At 36.5% G+C, this 23,009-nt stretch overlaps 1 protein-coding gene across 1 annotated transcript in view; it reads left to right on the top strand.

The window, feature by feature from the left end:
* The window catches only part of SEC23A (SEC23 homolog A, COPII coat complex component), a gene marked incomplete at its 5' end in the record, with an annotated part of 71,019 nt that extends 54,446 nt beyond the window's left edge, over positions 1-16,573 (top strand). Inside the window, 5 exon segments of the mRNA NM_001133206.1 lie at positions 3,185-3,346; positions 5,644-5,730; positions 7,627-7,782; positions 9,416-9,481; positions 15,166-16,573. Coding sequence (NP_001126678.1) covers positions 3,185-3,346; positions 5,644-5,730; positions 7,627-7,782; positions 9,416-9,481; positions 15,166-15,255 — 561 coding nt within the window. The 3' untranslated portion in view covers positions 15,256-16,573.
* Between the last annotated feature and the right edge of the window lie 6,436 nt (positions 16,574-23,009).

The following is a 23,009-nucleotide window of genomic DNA, read 5'->3' as shown; positions in this document are numbered from 1 at the left end:
GCTATGAGTAGTTGGTGAAAAGTATATAGTATTTTTATATTGGCCTTGCAAATAGTCATTTATTTGTGGTGAGTAGAGACTTACACTGGAACCCTGCAGTAGGTAGAATTAGGTGTAAGGCTGGTTAGTTTTCCATTTGACATAAGGGGACCTAATTATAGTGGTACCAGAAGGACTTCATCTGAGGTTATTTTACCAGTTAGCTAGTTTTGCAGTATAGTATCATCACCTGAGAACAATTTTATGGGGCCAGACCAGATAAATAGAAAATAAACTCATTTGATTTACCTTACAGAATATTTTCCACCTGGAGCAGTGGAATCTATCCCTCCATCCTCCTGTTGATTTGATAGATATTTTTAAGTCTGTGTGTTTAGAGTGCTATGTGCAAGGAACTTTAGAAGGATACAGGTGACTGACATGGATCCCTCTTACAAGGAGCTTTTAGTTTAAAGGGTGAGATGTGAAATACACATAAACAACACAGAACAGAAAGTGAGAAATATACAGAATTTAAAGGAAACTTAAAGGAGTCCTTTTAAATGGATGATTTTGTATATCTTTTGAAGGAGGAGGTGGCCTTTTAGCTTAAAACTTGGAAGGATAATTAATATTGAGATGTGTAAATTCATATTTTTGCCCATGAGAACTTTATTTTTTTTATTTTATTATTATTTTTTGAGACAGAGTCTTGCTCTGTTGCCCGGGCTGGAGTGCAGTGGCACGATCTTGGCTCACTGCAAGCTCTGCCTCCCGGGTTCATGCCATTCTCCTGCCTCAGCCTCCTGAGTAGCTGGGACTATAGGCGTCAGCCACCACGCCTGGCTAATTTTTTGTATTTTTAGTAGAGACAGGGTTTCACCATGTTAGCCAGGATGGTCTCGATCTCCTGACCTTGTGATCCGCCCGCCTCGGCCTTCCAAAATGTTGGGATTACAGGCGTGAGCCACCGCGCCCGGCCGAGAACTTTGCTTAAAGCATCAGCTTTCTTTTTCAGAGCTGCTCTGTTTTTTGTTTTTTTGTTTTGAGGATCCTTTATTGTTGATTGATCTATAACTCAGAAACTCCATGCTTACAGAGGAGAGACTTCCCTAAAACCTCTGGTGAGACCTTGGAGAACCAGGAAAAGGCAAGGTCTGCTTGTCTTAAGGCATGTAAAATTCTTTGTTTTATCATTTTTGTGGCAGAAACTAATAGGAAAGTGATTGAGGACATTAGCCTAAGTATTTGACTAAATTCTGCACACTTTCTTTCTCTTCTTTCCCTGCCTCAAGTCTTCTTGTTGGGCTTTTAGATCTTCAGAGAGATCTGGACATTTCCATCTTCCTCCCTTTCCTGGAAATAGGAAGCAGAGCACCCTGGAATACCTTTTGTCTTGGGTTTTCGAAGTCTGATAATCTTCTAAAAGATAGCATAGACCAAATTTAAGGGAAGTCTTCATCCCCAAAATATTACCTAACATTTACCAATTGGTCATTTCTGTGAGTAAATAAGAATGACTGAAGTAGTAAGGGTTGCAAGAGCCTCTCAATCAATTATGGATCCTGAAAACAGAATAGGAATCAGAATTTCAGTGAATGACATGTTGGGAGAAAGCTGTTGAGTGAGTTCCAGGCAGGAGCAACATACAGGCACTTGCGACCTGAGGGTTGGAGGAATTTAAGAGAAGTGACTAAAGACAAGTGGGAATACTTTCTGGCTGATCCTAATCAGTTTTATCAAAGACCCAGTGTAACTGTCCATTATTCAGGCCTGACTCTCCCTCTTTTTGATTTCTTTCCTGTGAGGAGTAGGTGGAGGGGAAGAAAGTGAAAGGAGAAAGAAGCAGTGAAACAAAATCTGGAGAATGTTTCTTAGGTATAGGAAAAACATTAAATATTAAGAAATTACATGGGTATATATGTGTTTTTTTTTTTTTTAAACCAGTGTAGACCCTTCCCAGTACAATTTTTAAGTCATGGTATTAGTTCTCATGTTGCTAATAGACATACTCGGGACTAGGTAATTTATAAAGGAAAGAGGTTTGTTTATTTATTTATTTATTTTTGAGACAGAGTCTCACTCTTGTCACCCAGGCTGGAGTGCACTGACACGATTTCAGCTCACTGCAGCCTCTGCCTCCCTGGTTCAAGCAATTCTTGTGCCTCAGCCTCCCGAGTAGCTGAGATTACAGGCTCATGCCACCATACCCGGCTAATCATTTTTTGTATTTTTAGTAGAGACGGGGTTTCACCATGTTGGCCATGCTGGTCTTGAACTCCCAACCTCAGGTGATCCACCTGCTTCGGCCTCCCAGAGTGCTAGGATTACAAGCGTGAGCCACCATGCCCAGCCAAGAGGCTTAATTGACTCACAGTTCCACATGGCTGGGGAGGACTCACAATCATGGCAGAAAGCGAAGGGGAAGCAAGACACATCTTACGTGGCAGCAGGCAAGAGAGCATGTGCAGGGAAACTCCCATTTATAAAACCATCAGATCTCCTGAGACTTACTACCACGAGAACAGTATGGGGGAAACTGCCCCCTGACATGATTCAGTTCCCTCCACCTGGCCCTGCCTTAACAAGTAAACTTGAATTGACAATTCAAGGTGAGATTTGGGTGGGGACATAGCCAAATCATATCAGCCATATAAAAAGTAGAAAATCTGTAATTTATTTTTATATCTTCTTAGATTCTTTGGTGTTGGTAATGAGTAGTAATAAAAAAGCCCAAAGATATGGTCAGAGGGGTGAGGATTAAAAACAAAGAATGGTCATAGTTTACTACGTGGCATCAGCCTCTGAATAACTTAGATTTGAGCAAGGGGTTTTTGTCTTTTTGTTTTTTTCCTTTTAAATACAAAGTCTTGTTATGCTGCCTAGACTGGTCTCCAACTCCTGGGCCTCAAGCCATCCCAGAGTGTTGGGATTACAGGTGTGAGCCACCATGCCCAGCCATCCTTTTCTTACTTTAACTTAAAAAATTTTTTTTCTTTCTTAAATTTTTTTTCTTGTGGAATTTTATTTTTAGGCAGCTGATAAATTTTGTGAATAGGATTCCTTTCTGAGGGATATAAGTTAGAACATTCTTATAATAACATGTTGTGTTGTAAATAGTTCGTAATCAAATGTTTTTGCTAATAGTAAACACCTGTTGTAATATTAAAATCAGTAACAACTATCTCACATGTTTATCTTACAGTTTATGTTTCATTTAAGAAGATCTTCTTTCCTGCAAGTTTTTAACAATAGTCCTGATGAGAGTTCATATTATCGTCACCATTTTATGCGTCAAGATCTGACCCAGTCTCTAATTATGATTCAGCCTATCCTGTATGCATATTCTTTTAGTGGTCCACCAGAGGTAAGAGGGACAGAAAAAAATAAATTGGTCTTGTTACTGCAATGAGTGGCATTAAAAAAGTGAAAATAACTAAAAAAATACATATAGTTACTAAATATAAGAATTTAACTAAAAGAATGGACATCTCAACCTATTTATGTATTCACTTAAAATATTTATGAATGTTTACTATATGCTAGATACCATGTAGGCTGTATTAGAAGATTGTTAAATTTTTTTTTTTAAAGGAGATGGAAGAGACTTTCAGATCGTTTTGTCCAGCCATTTGGTTAATCAAATCCTCCAAAGCATATGATTATTCTTTATGTCTTTAACAATGTCCAGAAGTGATTATGATTCTGTAGACTGTAGCTTATTCCAGAGTTTAGTGTCTGTGACAGTTATGACATTCTGTCTAAACAAAGTCTCTCGTTTTAATCTCATTTTCCTTTGTTTTTTTGAGAACATAAGAAATAGTTGATTATAAAGACATATGCTTAGAAGATTGATAAAGTTATCCATTTAACCTTCTTAGCAGACTGTCCCACTTATTTTAACCTGTTATCAAATGAACCATTTTTCCATTCTGTAGTTAAAATGGTCTGTTTTACTACTTAAAAGTATGTAGTTACTGTATTTGAAAATACTTCAGTAAGGTCAATATAAAGAGAATATTTACAATATCTATTGATTAATGATCCCTCATGATGCTATTATTCACGGTTTTGTAAAATAATGGGTAAAATATTTTATTTCGTTACAATAATTTTTTTGTAATTGGTCAAATAGTTTCTATTTTTCTAGGAAAATATATATTTTTAATATGTTGGTTTGGCTATATGTATTTTGGCTTGTATTCTTTGAATCAGGAATGTTTTAGAAGTAACTTTTTTTTTCTTCTGAGTAATAACGTACATGTAGACATCTGAAAAATGTAGAATGGTGTTTAGAAGAAAATTGGAATCCCATTGTCCCTTAGTGCCTGCTCCTATTAAATTTCAACCTTTTCATTTAATCCATGAATCCTATCAGCTTCATTTTCTTAGGGTTTTTCTTTTGGAATTATCTTCTTTCTGCTCTATATAATTACTTTCTGTCCATGTGGATCATTCTTATTAATTAACATAGAAACCATAACAACACTCATGTTTATAACAAACGGACAAAACACCCCCACCATGACCCACGCTTTCTCTAACTGCCACCCCATTTCTCTGCTCCTGGTGAGAGTTGAACTCAAAAAAGTTATTTGTTGTTTATACTTTCTCACCTCGCATTGTCTTCTCAACCTATATAAGTAGGACTTTTGTCCCTAACATTATATTGAAATGGCTCTTATAAAGACCACCAATGTCCTACATCTCACCAGAGCTCTCAACAGTATTTACCTAGTCCTCACTAATTCTCAGCCCTTGAAAACCTTTTGCCCTAGGCTTCTGTGACACCTGTTTTACCTTCCTGGTTTTCCTCTTACTCACTGTTCTTTCTCAGTCTTTTGCTAGCTTTTCCCTTTCAGACCTCTTAAGTGTTGACATGCTTAAGGGATCAGTCTTCTGGCTTTCCCTGTCTTCCCTCTCAGTGATGTAGTCTAATCCCATTGCTTTAATTACCATCTTTGTGCATGTGACACCTAAATTTATGTCATCTTCAGACCACTCCCTTTCATTTCAGATGCAGAACTATTTTCCCATGTGCTCCAAATTTGCTCTATCTCAGACCTTTCCCCATTTAGGCTTAGGAGGTATCCTTGAATTCTTCTTGACTTTACTCTATTTTTAAATTGTTTGTTACCTCAGCTTAAAGGGATTCCTTAAAAAATTAAAATACACTAAAAGAATTCATAATAGCAAGAGATTTTAAGTAATAAAATATAAATTTCAAATTTAGGCCATGTGTGGTGGCATAAATTTCAAATTTAGTGCTGAACCTGTAATCTCAGCCTTTGGGAGGCTGAGGCAGGAGGATCACTTTAGCCCAGGAATTTGAGACCAGCCTAGGAAGCATAGTGAGACCCCATCTCTACAAACAAAAAAATGAAAAAATTAGCTGGATATGGTGTTACACACCTGTAGTCCCAGCTACTCGGGGGTCTGAGTTGGGAGGATTGCTGGAGCCTGGGAGTTTGAGGCTGCAGTGAGCTGAGATCATGCCACTGCACACCAGCCTAGGTGATAGAGCAAGACCCTTCTCCAAAAAAAAAAAATAAATAAATAAATAAATAAAAGAAACTTGGAAAATAACCTGGAAACATCTATTTTATATTATTAAGTAGTTTATTTTTCCTTTTTCCTCATTTCTCATTGTTTTCTTTATGTTAGCCGGTTCTTCTTGATAGCAGTAGCATTCTTGCAGATCGTATTCTTCTCATGGACACATTCTTCCAGATTTTGATTTATCATGGTGAGGTAAGATTTCAATAGCATTTAAAGCTATGCATGTAAAGTCTTTTTACTTAGAAAGGTTTTCTTACCTCTCATTGTATGGCTACTGTTTCATCTATGATAAACTTTGATTTCCATTTTTATAAAATAATAAAATATGATGCTGCCTACTATAAGGTTTTAGGCTTCAATTGCAGTTGACCCACATGTGATTATTTTATTCATTTGTCCACACACAATTGGATTTTGCACAAAGCATAGTGTTGTGAAAGTAAGAACACTGACTATACATAGACAAATGGCACTTTTGGGTTTTAGCTGAAAACATTAAGAGGGGAAAAGTCAGCCTTTGTCAGTGGGCAGGCTTTCCTTTTATGTTGTGCAACCATTATAAGTTATTATTAAGTGTTCTACATGATCTTGAAAACTCATTTAAAGCATACATGAATTAAAATTTGTAACTTCACTTAATTGGAATGGTAAATGATTACAGAGAGCAGAAGATTTTAGTAGCTATTAAGCTTTAATCCAGGTATTTAGCAGACCTTGATTCATTCCTGCAGTTACTCATTCAGCCAATTGTTAAGTGCTTCCTCTGGATGCTTTGGAAGATATAGATGTGTTCTTTTTTCACAGATCTGCTCTCAAACTTACAGTCTAGTGTTTTAGTAACTTCTGCAGATTTATTTTTTCAGTTGCTTTAATTGTAAATGATTTTAGATTTGCACTGTGGCTGGGTGTGGTGGCTCATGCCTCTAATTCCAGCACTTTGGGAGGCCAAGGCAGGAGGATTACTTGAGCCCAGGAATTCAAGACTAACCTGGGCATCATAGTGAGACCTGTCTCTACAAAACAATTTTTAAAAAAGATTTGTACTGTAATAACAAAGACATTACTGAAAATATTCTTTGAAGTAGTACTACCCAGGACTTTTTTTTTTTTTTTTTTGAGACTCAGTCTTGCTCTGTCACCCAGGCTGGAGTGCAGTGGTGCTATCTTGGCTCACTGCAGCCTCTGCCTCCCAGGTTCCAGCGATTCTCCTGCCTTGGCCTCCTGGGTAGCTGGGATTACAGGTGCACGCCACCACGCCCAGTTAATTTTTGCATTTTAGTAGAGACAGGTTTTCACCATGTTGGCCAGGCTGGTCTCGAACTCCTGACCTCAGGTGATCCGCCCGCCTCGGCCTCCCGAAGTGCTGGGATTATAGGCGTGAGCCATCGCGCCCGACCTACCTGGGACTTTTAAAAGATTTAATTATTATTATTATAAATTATTTTTAATTGATACCAGTTTCTAATGCCTTTTACTTGTTAAGAATAATACCTGTTTTAACTTCTTGCCTGTGTTAAAAAAAAAAAAAACAAACCTGTAGTAGTGACAGGGCTTTTTTTTTTTTTTTTTGCTTTTTGTTTGTTTTATGGTGATTTTTACTTTTTCAAGTAGCTTGTTAAAGGAGAAATCAGAAATGCACATGATTGTTTTATACAGAGGTATAAAGCTGTAAAAGAATGTGTTGACTGATTCAGCTAACTTAGAAAATAAACCAGGCATAAGTTTTTAGATGATTTAATTACATGGTTTTTAGAGCTACTTACCTATGGATTGATTCAATTGCTTTCACGTATAAGCTTAGGTAGATAGCTTTTAGCTAACATTCATTTGATAAACATAGTGTTTCAAAAATTTTCTGACTTATGTAAGTATTCTTTCACTTTGCTTTTAAAGGAGAAGAAATATTCTAATTTTACATTTATTAAGAATATTTTCGCTACTGAAATTGTAACTTTTAAAAAATTGAGGTAAATGGAATAATGGTCTATAATTTTTTTAGTTTCTAAAGATTATTTTCTTTGGAAAAATCTCAAGATTTTTGGATGGGCAAGAAATTTAAAGTAATTTCTTTAATTGTTTTAAAATTAGACCATAGCACAGTGGCGGAAGTCAGGATACCAGGACATGCCTGAATATGAAAATTTCCGCCACCTTCTGCAAGCCCCAGTGGATGATGCACAGGAAATTCTTCACTCCAGATTTCCAATGCCAAGATACATTGACACTGAACATGGAGGCAGCCAGGTAAGTAGTGTTAATTTGTTTGTGTGTTTGTTTGTTGTTAGGTTTGCAGTGAGGTGTACCTACTTGCCTTCTGATTTTAATAGATTGCTTCATAAAGCAGACAGAAAGGTAAGGAGATAGGAGGGGAAGGGATCAGTGCTTACTTTTTGCATTAGCTTTTGAGAGCAAAACAGTAAGATTATTGACTAGTTGCCTAAACCTGGCACTTTCCATCATCTTCTGGCTCTAGCCTAGCTTCCTGAACAGGGCCAGGATGGCATTGTGGTGGTATACTAGCTTTGGTTGAACAAGAAAATGTGAGCAGCTTGGAAAGTAATATACTTTTCTTAAAGCCGTTTATTTACTGTTAAAGTCTATGAATATGACATTTGTGGTAACTTACATTTTTTCATTGTCTTCATTCTATCATTCCAATTTTCTAGAAAATAAAATTTTATGTAATAGGAAAACACTAGTATTATGAAAAGGTTTTGTGGTTTTTAGGATTTTGAGGATACATATAGGTTAGATACATATACATACATACACAGTTGCTTTGAGACCTTCAGAAGGCTAAGTTAGGTTCCTTAACATACTCTCATAAAATACTTCTTACTTCTCTTTTGTAATTCTTATAAGAGTTATAATAAATTAATTATAAGTTGTTATTAATTTGTTTTACATGCTCTTTGAAGGCAGGGACTATGCTTTGTATTCCCTAGTGCCTAGTACAGTATTATAAAATAGGTAGCAAATATCAGTAACTGTTACTCAGAAATGATAATTACTATTAGTTTTACTGTATTTATATAACAGTTATTTCATATTGAGAATTTGCAAAGTACTTCTGCATGCCTTATCTCATTTGATCCTCATAAGAATTCTAGTGTTATTTTCATTTAACAGATAATAAAACTGAGATCTAGGTTACTTATGGCCAAGGGAACACAGTAAATACAGGAGTGGGATTTGAGTCCTGGTACTCCAGGGCCGGTGCTCTTCACTGTTAGGTTAAACTGATTCCTTAGAGAGTAGAAAAAGATTTTGTATGATACTAAATTTCAAAAGATGTTACTGTCTATGTGCTTCCATTATGAATTAAAAATCTTACTGGTTCTTTCACTGATGTCTCACTATGTGTATTACCATTTTCCTCTTTTATTCTGGTTATTATTTTCATGATGATAAGCCATAGTGGGTAGAAGGATGAAATGTTGGATCACTTGTCTCATAGAATCACCTGTGGTTTAAGAAAGCTTAAGGGTTATTATTTTAAGCAAAAGAACATACAGATTTTCATGGCTTTTGTTTTTATCGTTATTTGGGATTTTGAACTTCTGACTGAGTGTTTAGTAATTTCACACTAACCTTGTCATAATTGTTGCACACATAATTTTTATATGCTGAGCTTTGGACTCAACGATGTATTTGTTATTTTGGACATATGATTTGGAGAGAAGAGGTGCATTTATTATTTATTTGTAACACATAGTGACCTATACATTTCAAAGTTTACTCTTTTAAAAATTAACTTAATAAAATTAATTTTACCAGCACATACTAAATAAAATTGATTTTGCATGATATAATTATTTAGCTGATATTGACTGAAACCATTTTTGATGGATAATGTTATTTCTTCTTTGCTTTTAAGGCCCGTTTCCTTCTTTCAAAAGTCAACCCTTCACAGACTCATAATAATATGTATGCCTGGGGGCAGGTAAGTTTAAATAGCAGGTCTTGGAAATTATTTCTTTGTGTATTTATTGTTTGTTATTTTAGTGAAAGCTACATTTTTTTCATGTGTATTTAGTAATGATTTCTGTTGGAAAAGTAATGTAAAAATGAGAGTAGAAAACAGAATTAATATTTGGTGACACCATAGGAAAAAAGTGATCCTATCAAATAGACTCCAAGTTTAGCACTATACCCTTGAGACAAAAGCAATAAAGTGTATAAGATAGGAAGTGGTGACTCAAGTTTAATGCTAGGTTGTGAACCACAAAAGGCCACAATAAGCCAAGAGAGGCCAGGGATCATAGTTGAGCAGGAGGGGCAGGAACCCTGCAAATCATTATTGATATAGTTTAATTTGGTAAAAGTCCTGCTGGGTATGGTGGCTCATGCGTGTAATCCCAGCTGCTCGAGAGGCTGAGGCAGGAGGATCACTTGAGGCCAGGAGTTTGAGACCAGCCTGGGCAACATAGCAAGACTCCATCTCTTAAAAAAAAAAAGTATTAACCTCTTGGTATAACATATCAACATTTATTGAGTGTCCAGTATATTTAGGACTTTGTATTGGCTCTTTAGGGTGCAGTTATTACCCATGCCTTTGAAGAGCTTGTAGTCTAATATTAGAGATAAGATACATACCTAAGTAAATTACAAGGCAGAATGGGATATTTGTCCTTAGAAAGCTATAAAGTATTACAAAGGTTAGAAGAGGAAGATGGAAAGAGGTCACATGGTGGTAGCAGGAAGAGGGTGTGTAATCAGAAAAGAGCTCACAAAAAAGAAACATTTCATTTAAAGAATGGTTATTTCAGTAATCGGAAATTGCATGAGGAAGGGAAATCTAGGTAGAGAATAGTATGGGCTAAGATAAAAGACTACATGTAGAGCTGACTAGAAGAACATAAAATGGAAATGTGTTGTACAACTAAATTTTGGAGGATCTTGAATGTCAGGTTGAGGAGTGAGAAGTTGAGTATTTATTTGGTAAGTAATGGAGAGTCATTGAAGGTGGACAGAGGGGCAGATTTGAGTCTTAGTCTAGTTGAATCTTAAGATTGAATGGAAGCAGTCTGTAGGTTGAAAGTATATTTATGAAAATAATCCAAGTGAGAAGGAGTAAAGGCAAGATGGTGAAAGGAATAGATTTGGGAGATATTTCAAAAGTAGACTCAATAGGACTTGATTAGAAGTTGCAGGAAAGTAATTATTCCAGGGCATGCCAACTATGCACAAAATCTGAATTCTGATTGGATCCTGGATTAGAGGGAGAGAATAGCTATAAAGAACATAATTGGGATAATTTGTGAGATTTCAATATAGATCATATATCAGATAACTAGTACAGAATTATTAAATTTTTTGAGAGTGATAATGGTGTGGTTATGTAGGAGATTCTTCTTGATCTTAGGAGATACATCCTGAAGTATTTAGGGATAAAATGTCATGATGGCTTCAACTTCCAGAAGTTATTCAACAAAAAGAAGAAAAAAAGGAAAAATAATGTAGAAACATAAAGCATATGTGGCAAAATGTTAACAGTCAGTGAATGTAGGTATGCTATATGGGTGTTTATTGTACTTCTCTCTCAACTTTAATGTAGTCTTGAATTTTTAAAAAACAGGTGAGGGGAAACAAGGTATTTTGGGGTTTTGAGCCTGAGTGACTAGGAAAACGTGTCAATAAATGGGAGAGTGGAGAGAAATTGTTTGGTTTGGACACTGAGTTTGAGGTACTATCTAGAAGGCCTTATTGAGCCACAATAAGATGACCATATAGATTATGGCCATGTTGAGTGGGCTGTTGGCAATTTGGGTCTGATGGTCAGGGCAAGAATGAGAAAGGTGATACTTAAAGTCATCACAGTAAATGCTTGTCTGAAGAGAAAGAGGTAGAGAGATGAGACAAAAACTTCAGGGGAGTGTGTTTAGTGAATTATCAGAGAGGCAGAATGAAAAGAATAGTATGTCATAAATGGTGACTTTATAGAAGGAAGAAGAAGGAGGTAAACTGACATGCCACAGACAATTGAAGGGGGATACAGAGTGAGAAAAGGTGCTTGGATTTGATGGCTAGGAGGTTATTCATGGCCTTCTGTAAGCGGCTTTAGTGTGGTGGTTGAGGAAGAAGATAAATTTATAAGGAATTGGTGGCAAAGAAGCGGAGGTCGAAAGTATAAATGATTCTTTTGCAAATTTAACCTGAGGATAAGCAGTAGGATAGGCAGATGATTGTTATTACGGTAAGGGCACAGAACTTAGTTGGAGACCAAGCATAGGAAAGACACAAAAGAACAGATATTTAAGATCCTCAGGAGACAATATGATCATAAGCAGTATATGGAGGTTAAGCATTGGTAAGGAGGCAGGACACTTATTTCTGCAAAAGCAAAAGGTAAGAAGGGTGAAGACAGAAAGGTTTTTAGGTGGAGTGAAAACTCACATTGGATAATTGCCTGTTTATTTTCAATAATATGAGATTATTTAGGAGTGAAAAAGGCTGAAGTTAAGGGCCGAAAAAACTAGAAAAGATTAAAAACAGTTCTAAAGAATACAAAAATCAACTGAAGATTAATAAAAGGCTTTTGCAGCAGTGGTGAGGGCCTATTTTATTTACTAAAAATATCTAGAGCATGCTTCCATAATGTTCTTTTTTTTTTTTTTTTTTGAGACGGAGTCTTGCTCTGTTGCCAGGCTGGAGTGTAGTGACACGATCTCGACTCGCTGCAACCTCCGCCTCCTGGGTTCAAGTGATTCTTCTGCCTCAGCCTCCCGAGTAGCTGGGACCACAGGCGCACACCACCATACTCAGCTAATTTTTTTTGTATTTTTAGTAGAGATGGAATTTCACCATGTTGGCCAGGATGGTCTCGATCTTCTGATCTCTTGATCTGCCCACCTCGGCCTCCCAAAGTGCTGGGATTACAGGTGTGAGCCACTGTGCCTGGGAATATCCATGAATAGATTTTAATTGTTTCATGAGGGCGGAACCCTTATGACCCAGTCACCTCTTAAAGGCCCCACCTTTATACTGCCACATTGGGGATTTTCAAAATGAGTTTTGGAAGGGACAGATATTCAAACCATAGCACCGTCCTACAATTGCATGATTGAATTTGTGTAATATCCCTGTCCTGTCGTCCCTTTTCCCACCTCCATTTTTTATGGCATTGCTCCTGTTAGATTATTAATTACTTGAGGCAATAACTGTCATTTTCATTTTTGATTTTCCATAGGACCTTAAACATAGCATATATTGAATACAATAGATCTGGACAGGAGAGAGCAGGGATTAGAATATTGGAAATCTGTGGAGGTGGCTAGGAGTTAAGAGTTTTTGTAATATAGATGAATAAATTGAATCCCAGGTCCAAAAGTTCTAAAAGGTGGGGAGGTTATAAAAAGTAATCTTGGAAGGGGTGGAAGGCTGGTAATGGAAAATGCAGACTCTGCAAGTTACTTCTGTTTGTTTTCACTTCCTTGTCTATAGAGTTTAATAAAATGTGCTTGAAGTGGACAGTAATACTCAGTAAATGTTAGCTATTAGTTTTCACTATTATCAATGAAAAAAAAGTCACTTCTTATATTTAACATGGGAAAAGAAACCTATTTTAAACTCTGAAGTGTGATTGTTACTGCCTGGAAGTAGGGGCATTACAGGCATAAATAAGAGTGCTCAGGTCTTTCTTAAGATTTTTATGAGTAATGATGTTAATATTTTAATAATCATAATATCTAATAAACTGAATCTACTATGTTTTAGTCACTATGCTTTTAGTGTACTCTCACTTAATTAACTTTTATAAGGTGGATACTAGTAATCCTATATTTCATGAGAGGAAATTGAGGCTCATATAGATTAAGTATTGTATGCAAGATCATGTAGCTAAACTGTGGCAGGGTCTAGATTTTAACCAAGGTCTGTCTAACTCCAGACTCTGAATTTTTAATCAAGTTAATTTGATGATTGCATTTAAGGGAAATAACAGTAACCAAGAATTTTACTAAAAATTAATGGACTCTAATAGTTTACAGGATTTTTTGGGGGTCAGAAATCAAGGACCCTATGATAAGTATTATCCATGAACGGCCGTAAGAGGGCACCACTGCAACACTTCTGTGAGGGTGCTGGAGGCCTCTGTTGCTGTAGTGCCTCATATACTAAATAATGTAAAGCTTGTACCTTTCTGCCTAATCCTGGATATATTTTAAATAGAAAAAGGGTCCATTTGAAAAGTTGAGATCAGCTAACTGCTAATTTTTTATAAAAGCGAATTGAGCATTGGTATTTATCATTTCAAGCAGGAGGTCTGTGGTATATAAATTAGGAAATCCATATATTTTGTCTTGACTAGGAGAAATGGCTCTGAGATTGGGTGACTTGAGATGGAAAACACTGTAAAATGAAAATAAAATCAGGTATAGTTACAGGAAGAAAAAAGTAAGAGCCATGAGGTTGTTACTGGTTTAGGTTACAGTTTCGAGACTTGTGCTTCTCTGTGTTAGCTATGCATATAAAATAAAGAAAAGTATTTCATTGTTACAGATTTTTGAACAGGAGGAACAATAAAAATAGCTAAAACATGTTGTATGTCTACTGTGTGTACTAGGTACTGTTCTGTTTGCTTGATAGAATTTAACTCATTTAATCATTACAACAACTTGTGTAAGATAGGTCCTGTTATTATCCTTGTTTTACACATGGGGAAACTAAGACATAGTTTAAGTAACTTCTTCAGTCATGTGGGTAGGAAGTGGCAGAGCCAGAATTTGAGCCTAGGCATTCTGGCTCCAGACTCTATGCCCTTAATCCCAGTAAGGGATCGCCTCCGTTCATTATCAAATCTTTCAAGTTCTTTTGAATAAACATATGATAAAATTGATTTCCCTTTATTCAGGAGAGGTTATGGCATGTTTGTGGCTATGCCAGACTAGAATCACAGGAGCTGTAAGTTCTCATCTCACATTTGCCATTAATTTGCTGAAATTACTTAATTTCCCTGTTTTAGACTTTGAATGTTTATAATTAATAAGAACTTGAGTATAAGAAGAAAAATTTAAAATTCAGATTAAAAATCTTCTAGAAATACCTTCTCTTGCTGAAGTAAAATTTCATTGTTAATGGATTGGGTTACCAAGGTCATTCTGTCAACACAGTTTTTATTAAAATGGATAATAGGAATTTTCCCTAACTCTTGTTAATTACTTGGAACCTACAGAAATCAATTAAAACGACCTGAAAACTTGAGAAGCATAGTTTATTTAAAAAATGATATTATGAGTTTGCTTCCTTCCAGCTGGGATTTCTCTTAAAATGCCAGGGAGAAAGGGTCTGGAGGTCAGGCTTTCTTTTAAAAGCCCCAAGCCTCTAATTACATTGTTAGTCTTTGTGGTGACTAGCCGCCATCCTGATTCATCTCATCTCATAGCATAAACTCCTATGTGATCCCATCAGCCTATGAATAAAGACACTCCTATTATCAGGGAATTCTAAGGATGTAGAGTCTCCCTCCCAGGAACCAGGGACAGAGGCCAGTTAGATTCTTTTTATTTAATAGGACCATAGGCATTGTTCTATTTCAAATGATTTCCTTGTCTATTTTAAACATTTGTGTATAAATTCCATGATATCACCCTATGTTTTAATCATAACAAATATCTTTTTTTCCTCTAGGAGTCTGGAGCACCTATTCTTACAGATGATGTTAGTTTACAAGTGTTTATGGATCACTTGAAGAAACTTGCTGTGTCCAGTGCTGCTTGAAGTGCTAAACATGTTAAAGACACTTAAGAAGATGAAATAATATTCAAATTTCATTTTTTCCTTTTTCCATTTATCTGTGGAAACCAACAGATATTGCTCTATATTTTTTGTATTAGTATGGTTTGAGACAACATATGGAAAGTGTTCACATTTGTAGATTAAGCTGGAATTATAATGAGAGCAATAAGAACAAATTTATTTTGCTTACCACAGTGTTATAACTGGTTCTAGAAATTTGAAGTCTTTATAACTTAATTATGTTTAATAAAAAATAGAGTCTGCCTTGTACTACAGATGTAACTCATTTGTATATTGCAGACAGACCCAAAGTGGCACTGAATTTCCTTGCTCACCTTTTAAAAACTTGTTCCTTAATTTTAGCCAGAAAGCAAAAAAACAATAGTAATGGTAAATGTGAACATTTTTGCTTATTCATTGAATATTTTTCTGTAATTTTCAGCACTTATATATACACTTTTTCTGTACTTACTAGGTTAAGGCAGATTTATTTTTATGATTTGTTTAGGAATTATTTGATTTTATAATGGTAATTTTCATGATGATAATGTTTTTGGTTATTTGGAAAGAGTTTAGAGAAGAAAGGTTTTTTTGGGTAACAGTCCTGCAGCTGACAATAAATGTGAAATTTCCACAAAATATCCAACTTATGTGACTAAACACAGTAGTTTTTTTAAAAGGGGAGATAGAAAATAAATCGTTTTGTTGGAGTGCATTTTAGTAAGCCTTTGCAGTAAAATGACTGTTGTAACTACTAAACCAAATTTAGTTTTCACAGCATGATTTTGTTGTTTTCCCCTTGTTTTTCTGAGGTAAATTTTACATTATATCCTTCAGTATTTTAACACTATTTTGTCAGTTTACACATTACTTTTTGTTTTTCCTTCCTTTTTGTGAAATGTATTAAGTTGTGGTTCTTATTGAAACAGTATTATATAATGTTTGCTTAATTATATCATGTGATGCTCAGTTCTATTTTGATTTATTCATTAGTATTCACTTTTACCTTTAAAGTTTACTTGTAGCAAATATGTTTACATTGATAAAGCCAGATATGTTTTGACAATGAAATTTACATATCAAGTACTGCAAATAAAAGGTGGTGCTATGATATATGCTTAGGAGGACAGTTTTAATGATTGTACTTGCATGAACACAATCATATGATGGTAAAACAGAAACTTAAGAAAAAATTGTTTATATGTTATATTCAATTAGCTTAAATAAGTTGCTTTGTTATATTTTATTTGAATTGAACTATGCTAGGCCTAAATGCCAATAAAATATACTTTTCACTGTTTTTCTGGCTATTTTGAAATCTAGTAAAACTTGAGAAGCCTAATGTAAAATTAGAGTATTTAAAATCATTAGATTTAAAAGCTACTCATTTAAAAAATAACAACTTTAAGATATAATTCACACATCATACACTTCACCCACTTAAAGTGCACAATTCAATAGTTTTGAGTATTTTTGTGAAGTTATGTAACCACATCACCACAATCAATTTTAGAGTATTTTTTATCACTCCCAATAGTTACTCATTTTTGTTGTAAGGCTAGTGTGTTTTTAAAAAGGGAGATAGAAGTTCATATAGTTTTTTGTTGTTGTTGTTGTTCGAGACAGAGTCTTGTTCTGTTGCCCAGGCTGGAGTGCAGTGGCACAGTCTTGACTCACTGCAACCTCCACCTTCTGGGTTCAAGCTATTCTCCTACCTCAGCCTCCCGAGTAGCTGGGATTATAGGCACCTGCCACCACACCCGGCTAAGTTTTGTGTTTTTAGTAGAGATAGGGTTTCACCAATACGGCTAGGCTGATCTTGAACTCCTGACCTCAAGCGATCCACCTGCCTCAGCCTCCCAAAGTGCTAGGATTACAGGTGTGAGCCACTGCACCTGGCCAAGTTCACGTATTTTGAATTGAGGAAAGACATTGTAATGATGACACCTGTTTAATTTGCTTGGCCTCTTAAGTTATGTTCTTTAAGTGCTTGGCCTCTTAAGTTATGTTCTTAAGTGTTGTGCCATTGTTTCTTGTCTTGGTACTTAGCCCTAAACTGTCCTCTACTTCTAAATCAATTACAGCTGAATTTAGGGATAAGGATGAACAAATATACCCTTTTAGTTTACCATTTAAAAGCAATCACCTGGGATCATTTTTGTGTATAATGTATCTATTTCTAAATTATTATCTACTTACATAGACTGTTGAATGTTTAGCCCTGTCTTAGTTCTTTTGCGCTGCTAGAACAAAATACCCTAGACTGGGTAATTTATAAACAATGGAAATTTATTTCTCACAGTTCTGGAGGCTGGGAAGTCCACAATCAAGGAGAACCATAGAGTTGGTGTGTGGTGATGGCTCTCTGCTTTGTAGGTGGCACCTTCTATGCGTCCTCACATGGTGGAAGGGAGGGAGGTGAACAAGCTTCCACAGGCACCTTTTGTAAAAGCACTAATCCCATTCATGAGGGTGTACCCCTCATGCTCTAATCACTTCCTAAAGGCCCCACTGATCTGGGAGGGAGGCAGAGAAGTGCTAGGAAGGGAAGGGCGTGGTCCTTGGCTAGGGCTTCACCCTCAGGCCTGTGCCCACAGACCTAGGTGAAGATTGGCATTTCTGTTTTCCTGCCCAAATGTTGCATTTCCCAAGACCACTCTGGCCCACCATGCCCCCATCCTGTGCTTATAAAAACCCCAAGACCCTAGCGGGCACACACATGCAGCTGGATATCAAGAGGAACGCATTGGCGGAAGAACACAAAAACAGCAGGACGTCGAGAGGGGCATGCCGGCAGAAGAGCACACCGGGAGACTCCAGTAGACACCGGCAGGCCAACCAGTGGAACGACAGGGAGTTTGGCTGGGGCGGCCGGAGGAGGGCCCGGGCTGCTGAGCTGCCTGACTCCAGGGGAAAACCACCTCCCCACTCCATCTCCCTTCTGGCTCCCCATCCATCTACTGAGAACTTCCACTCAATAAAACCTTGCACCCATTCCCCAAGCCCACGTGGGATCCGATTCTTCCCGTACACCAAGGCAAGAAACCCTGGGATACAGAAAGCCCTCTGTCCTTGAGATAAGGCAGGGGATCTAATTGAGCTGACACAAGCTGCCTAAAGTGAAAGAGCGTACTGTAACACACGCCCACTGGGGCTTCAGCTGTGAACATTCACCCCTAAACACTGCTGTGGGGTCGGAGCCCCACAGCCTGCCTGTCTGCATGCTCCTCCTTGAGGTTTGAGCGTTAGGGAACTGAGGAAGCCAGCCACACCCCCATCGTACACCCTGCCAAGGGGATAAGGGGACTTTTCCCGTTTCACCACCTCTTAAATGTCTACTGGAGATTAGGTTTCAACATAGGAACTTGGAGGGAATCAAACATTTAGACCACAGCACCCTTTTAAAGAACGTAGATGATATGGTTTGGATTTGTGTCCCTGCCCAAATCTCATGTCAAATTGGAGGAGGGGCCTGGTGGGAGGTGACTGGATCGGGGCAGATTTCCCCCTTGCTGTTCTCATAATATTGAGTTCTCGTGAGATCTGATTGCTTAAAAGTGTGTGGCACTTCCTCCTTTGCTCGCTCGCTCTCCTGCTCTGCCATGGTAAGATGTGCTTACTTCCCCTTCACCTTCTGCCGTGACTGTAAGTTTCCTGAGGCCTCCCGGTCAAGCTTCCTGTTAAACCTGTGGAACTGTGAGTGGATTAAACCTCTTTTCTCCATAAATTATCCAGTCTCAGGTAGTTCTTTATAGCAGTGTGAAAACAGACTAATACAGCAGGACAGATAAAGAATATTTGCTAAATTATTAGCAGCACTGAGAGGCTTTGGTATATTACCCACAACTATTTTGGAATTCATTTTTGAACCTACTACCTCTATTGGCATAATCTCTAAAAATGATCTTAGACATCATCTGTGTACACAGATATTTTGGTGTAACAGGATAAATTTATTCTTTTATTGGCAGATTCCAAAACTGAGCTGACATTTCTCTGTTTAGTTCCCCAATTGATAGACTTCCCTCTCATATCTCCAGACTCAGAGATTGCATCTAATGAGTGTACTTAGTTGTCCAGTTCAGGCCAGAAACCAAAGAATCATTTTCAACTCTTACTCTCCTCAACATCTTTGGTAACCACGTTGTACAAATTCAACCTCTCTAGTATTTCCGTAATCTGTTTCCAGTTCTCTATCCTACTGCTATTCTGCCTTCATTATATCTCACATGGTTTGGTGAAATAGCCTCCTAACTAGCCTACTTTCTCCAGTCTCCTTTTCTCTATCCCTCTTTTCAATTCACTTTCCACACGCAACAAGAGTGCTATTTCTGAATACAGGTCTGATTCAGTAATTTCCTTTTGCCCTCCCAATAAACTCCAGACACTTTGGCCTGGTAACATTGAATACTGTATATCAGATCATACATACCCCAGTTCTCTCCTAGAAAAATGGTATAAAAGACACAGTTGAAAATGTGTATTGGGGAGGGGTTCTAGTTGTACCCAAGCATTAAATTTAGGTGTGGTATTTGGTATCTATATAGTGTCAAAAGCAAATGCATTCTTTACTGGCTGTTACAAATGAAATTCCATGGCTTATTGCACTTGCTTTTATTTTAAATGAACATGGTATTTTTTCAGTTATTTTTAAACTGCTGACAAATTAGGATTATTTCCTTTCTTTATCTTTTATTAAATTAAAAAAAAATAGAGACGAGGTCTCCCTATGTTGGCCAGGTTGGTTTTGAACTCTTGGCCTCAAGAAATCCTCCTGCCTCGGCCTTCCAAAGTGCTAGGATTACAGGGCATGAGACATCTCGCCCAGCCGTATTATTTCCTTTCTAACACCCATTTTACATTTTTATTTTCATTTCCCGTGTATCCGGTATACATGCATATGTACTTTTTGTGCTCTTCAAATGCTCGACTTGCATTCATCTTTATGATTTTATCAAGTTATTTTACAGATGTTTCTATTTTTCTTGTTTGCTTTTTAATAGTTTATGAAATTAAGCTCCTTTCTTCTGTTCATTCTTCCTCATTTGTTTATCTATTGAAACAACTGCTGTTCTAGGCTTAATGTATTATTATCCAGTGAATAGAATAATATTAAGGTATGCAACACTAAAGTTACATTACTAAATATTTTTTATTTTTTTTTCTTCCTTACCTATGGATTATACTGACCAGCATCTTCTGTTGCTTTTCTTTGAGACTTGGTTTTTTTTTCTATGTGTCTATTTTCTTAAATATTTCTTTATTTGATTTGATTTGATTAAAAATAAAAATATTTTCTTAAATTGCCTGCCTTTTTCTACATTTTCTGTGTACTAATTTTTAAGGAGCGATTTTAAAGCTCAGTATTTTACTCTACATTGTTCAAGCCTGATTTGTACTGTTTGCAAATATTTTGTTCTCCGATTAATCTTATCTAAAACTTCAGAGCAGGAAAAACTTAAATTGTACCACTGATGGAATGATATGTTTTTTTGGTTAGTCCTTTAGTTTTAAACAACAGTTCAAAAAAAATGTAGTGCCATAGATATTCAAGACATAAACTGCAACTCTAAGAGAGGGGAAATTATTAAAAAATTGTTACTAACTTATCTAAATGTGAGGGTATCCATGTATGTTCAGGACACATTGTGTAACTGGGGGTTCTCTGAATTAAGTTCCATGTAGAACACAATGTTTATTGAAAGATAACTTATAAAAATGTACTAATCAGACGGTTACACACGCATTATTAAAACTCAGGGAGTAACTACAGCAATTGTATAGGTCGTAGACCAATAAAAGTTTTTTTCAGGTTGGAGTATTTTATTACAGCATTTGTTTATAATCGCTGGCGTGGGGTGATAATACAATTCAAACCTACTGCTCTATCCTTGTTAAACTGTTAGGAAACCAATCAGTCAGGTTTGATTTACTCATGAGTTGAGAAATTTCAATGAAAATCATAATACGTTTAGAACTGAACAGTAAAAATATGCCAAAATTTGTATTGAAAAGGGATTATTACACAGAAATAAGTTGTTTTAAATGCAACTGGAGAAAGAATTGAAAAGAAGTAAATGTTGCATTTAACCCAAGAAAACAGCAAAGGAGAACAAATAAATCTAAAGAAAGAAAGGGAAAGGAGATAATGATAAAGTCAGAATTTTTCTTTTCTTTTCTTTTTTTTTTTTTTTTAGAGACAGGATCTCGCTGTATTGCTCGGGCTGGTCTCAATCTCCTGGCCTCCAGTGATCCTTCTGTCTTAGCCTTCTAAATAGCCAGGATTACAGGTGGAAGCCACCGTGCCTGGCTTAAAATCAGAATTTTAATGAAATGAACAAAACGAATCAATGGAGACGTTAATAAAAGCAAAAAAGTGATAGTTTGAAAATATTAATCCATTTCTAAAGCTAAGAAGAAAATTGAATATCAGTTCTTCTGATAAGCGTAAAATACATGTGTTTTTTTTTTACATTAGTCTTAAAAATTATTCAAAGTTTTTTGCCCAGGCCAATTAAGAAGCATAATTGCTTAGTTATTTAATGATCAAGATCCATCTACTTTTCCTCTAATGAATTTCAAGTGAGACTTGATGTAACAATCATACATTCACCACTCATGAATAAAGGTTGGGAAACTGGACTTTGGGAGTTAAAAGGGTCAATTGAAATCGTTAGGTCCTATCTCTTTACCCAATTCATTCAAGAATCCCTCCACAATATCACTGTTGGTCACCTGACTCTGTAAAATACTTTCAGTGATAAGTCAAACAACACAGCTGTAAGTTGCTGAATGCTGTGAGTGACTTTTACCTTTAGAGAAAAGAATGTTGCTGAGTTAGGAAGGATTTGTATATGACATACCAAAGTAAACTTTGACCAGAATTTTACGGGGAAATACTTAACTCCATTTTACACAATAACACAATCTGAGGGGCTATTAGCTTTCACCTAAAAGGCCATCTGGCAGTCTTTGATACTGTCATTAAAAGAAAGTGGGTAGACAGTTATGTAGCAGGTGTTTGCCGATTAGAATGCTCCCAAGCAGGACATCGTGGACACACTCTCCACAGAACTGTATATTTTCCAACTGCAATAACTGTGTATTTAAGTGGAGAAAAGTACATTGTAGAGCTTGGTGTTATGAGTCTGTTTCCTACGGAAAGTGTGTCCTGCTGTGCTGGGGAAGCTGCTGTTTTCTCTTCTGGTCAAGATGTTGCTCAACTGCCTTAACAGGGTACAGGGTGAAGCATCCACAGAATGATCCTGTGTGTACATTTAACCTGTTCTGGGGACTGCACTGTTTGTTTTGGCAAAATAGGAAAATCGACAAAATCAACAATTTTTGTAGAGATTAGAACTTTTTCTAAGAATAACAAATCTGAAGATTACTTATGAGTAGCAGTAAAAATGTCACTTTGAAGTGATAAGTATACTGAATAAAGAACCTCCAATAAGGAAGGATCACATTTCACTTTATTTAGTGGCTTAGAGCCTTTTCTTCAAGGCAATTTAAAAGTAAATCTGCAGAGGTTTAAAAATTAATCTTCATCAAATCCTTGTAAGATGCTAATAGGTTAAGTATTCTGCATGTTTGAAAACATTTGTAAAGAAGAGATGAAAGAATCATAGAGCAGTGCTTCTCAAACTTGAACATGAATCCTGAAGGAATAATGATAAAATGCAGATTTCCATCGAGTAGGTCTGAGGTTTTGCATTCTAACAAGCTCTCAGGTG

This window comes from Pongo abelii, chromosome 15, assembly GCF_028885655.2.
Source record: "Pongo abelii isolate AG06213 chromosome 15, NHGRI_mPonAbe1-v2.0_pri, whole genome shotgun sequence".
Lineage (NCBI taxonomy): Eukaryota > Metazoa > Chordata > Mammalia > Primates > Hominidae > Pongo > Pongo abelii.
Note: the sequence above shows the minus strand (reverse complement) of the source record. Positions and strands in the feature narration are given on the sequence as shown.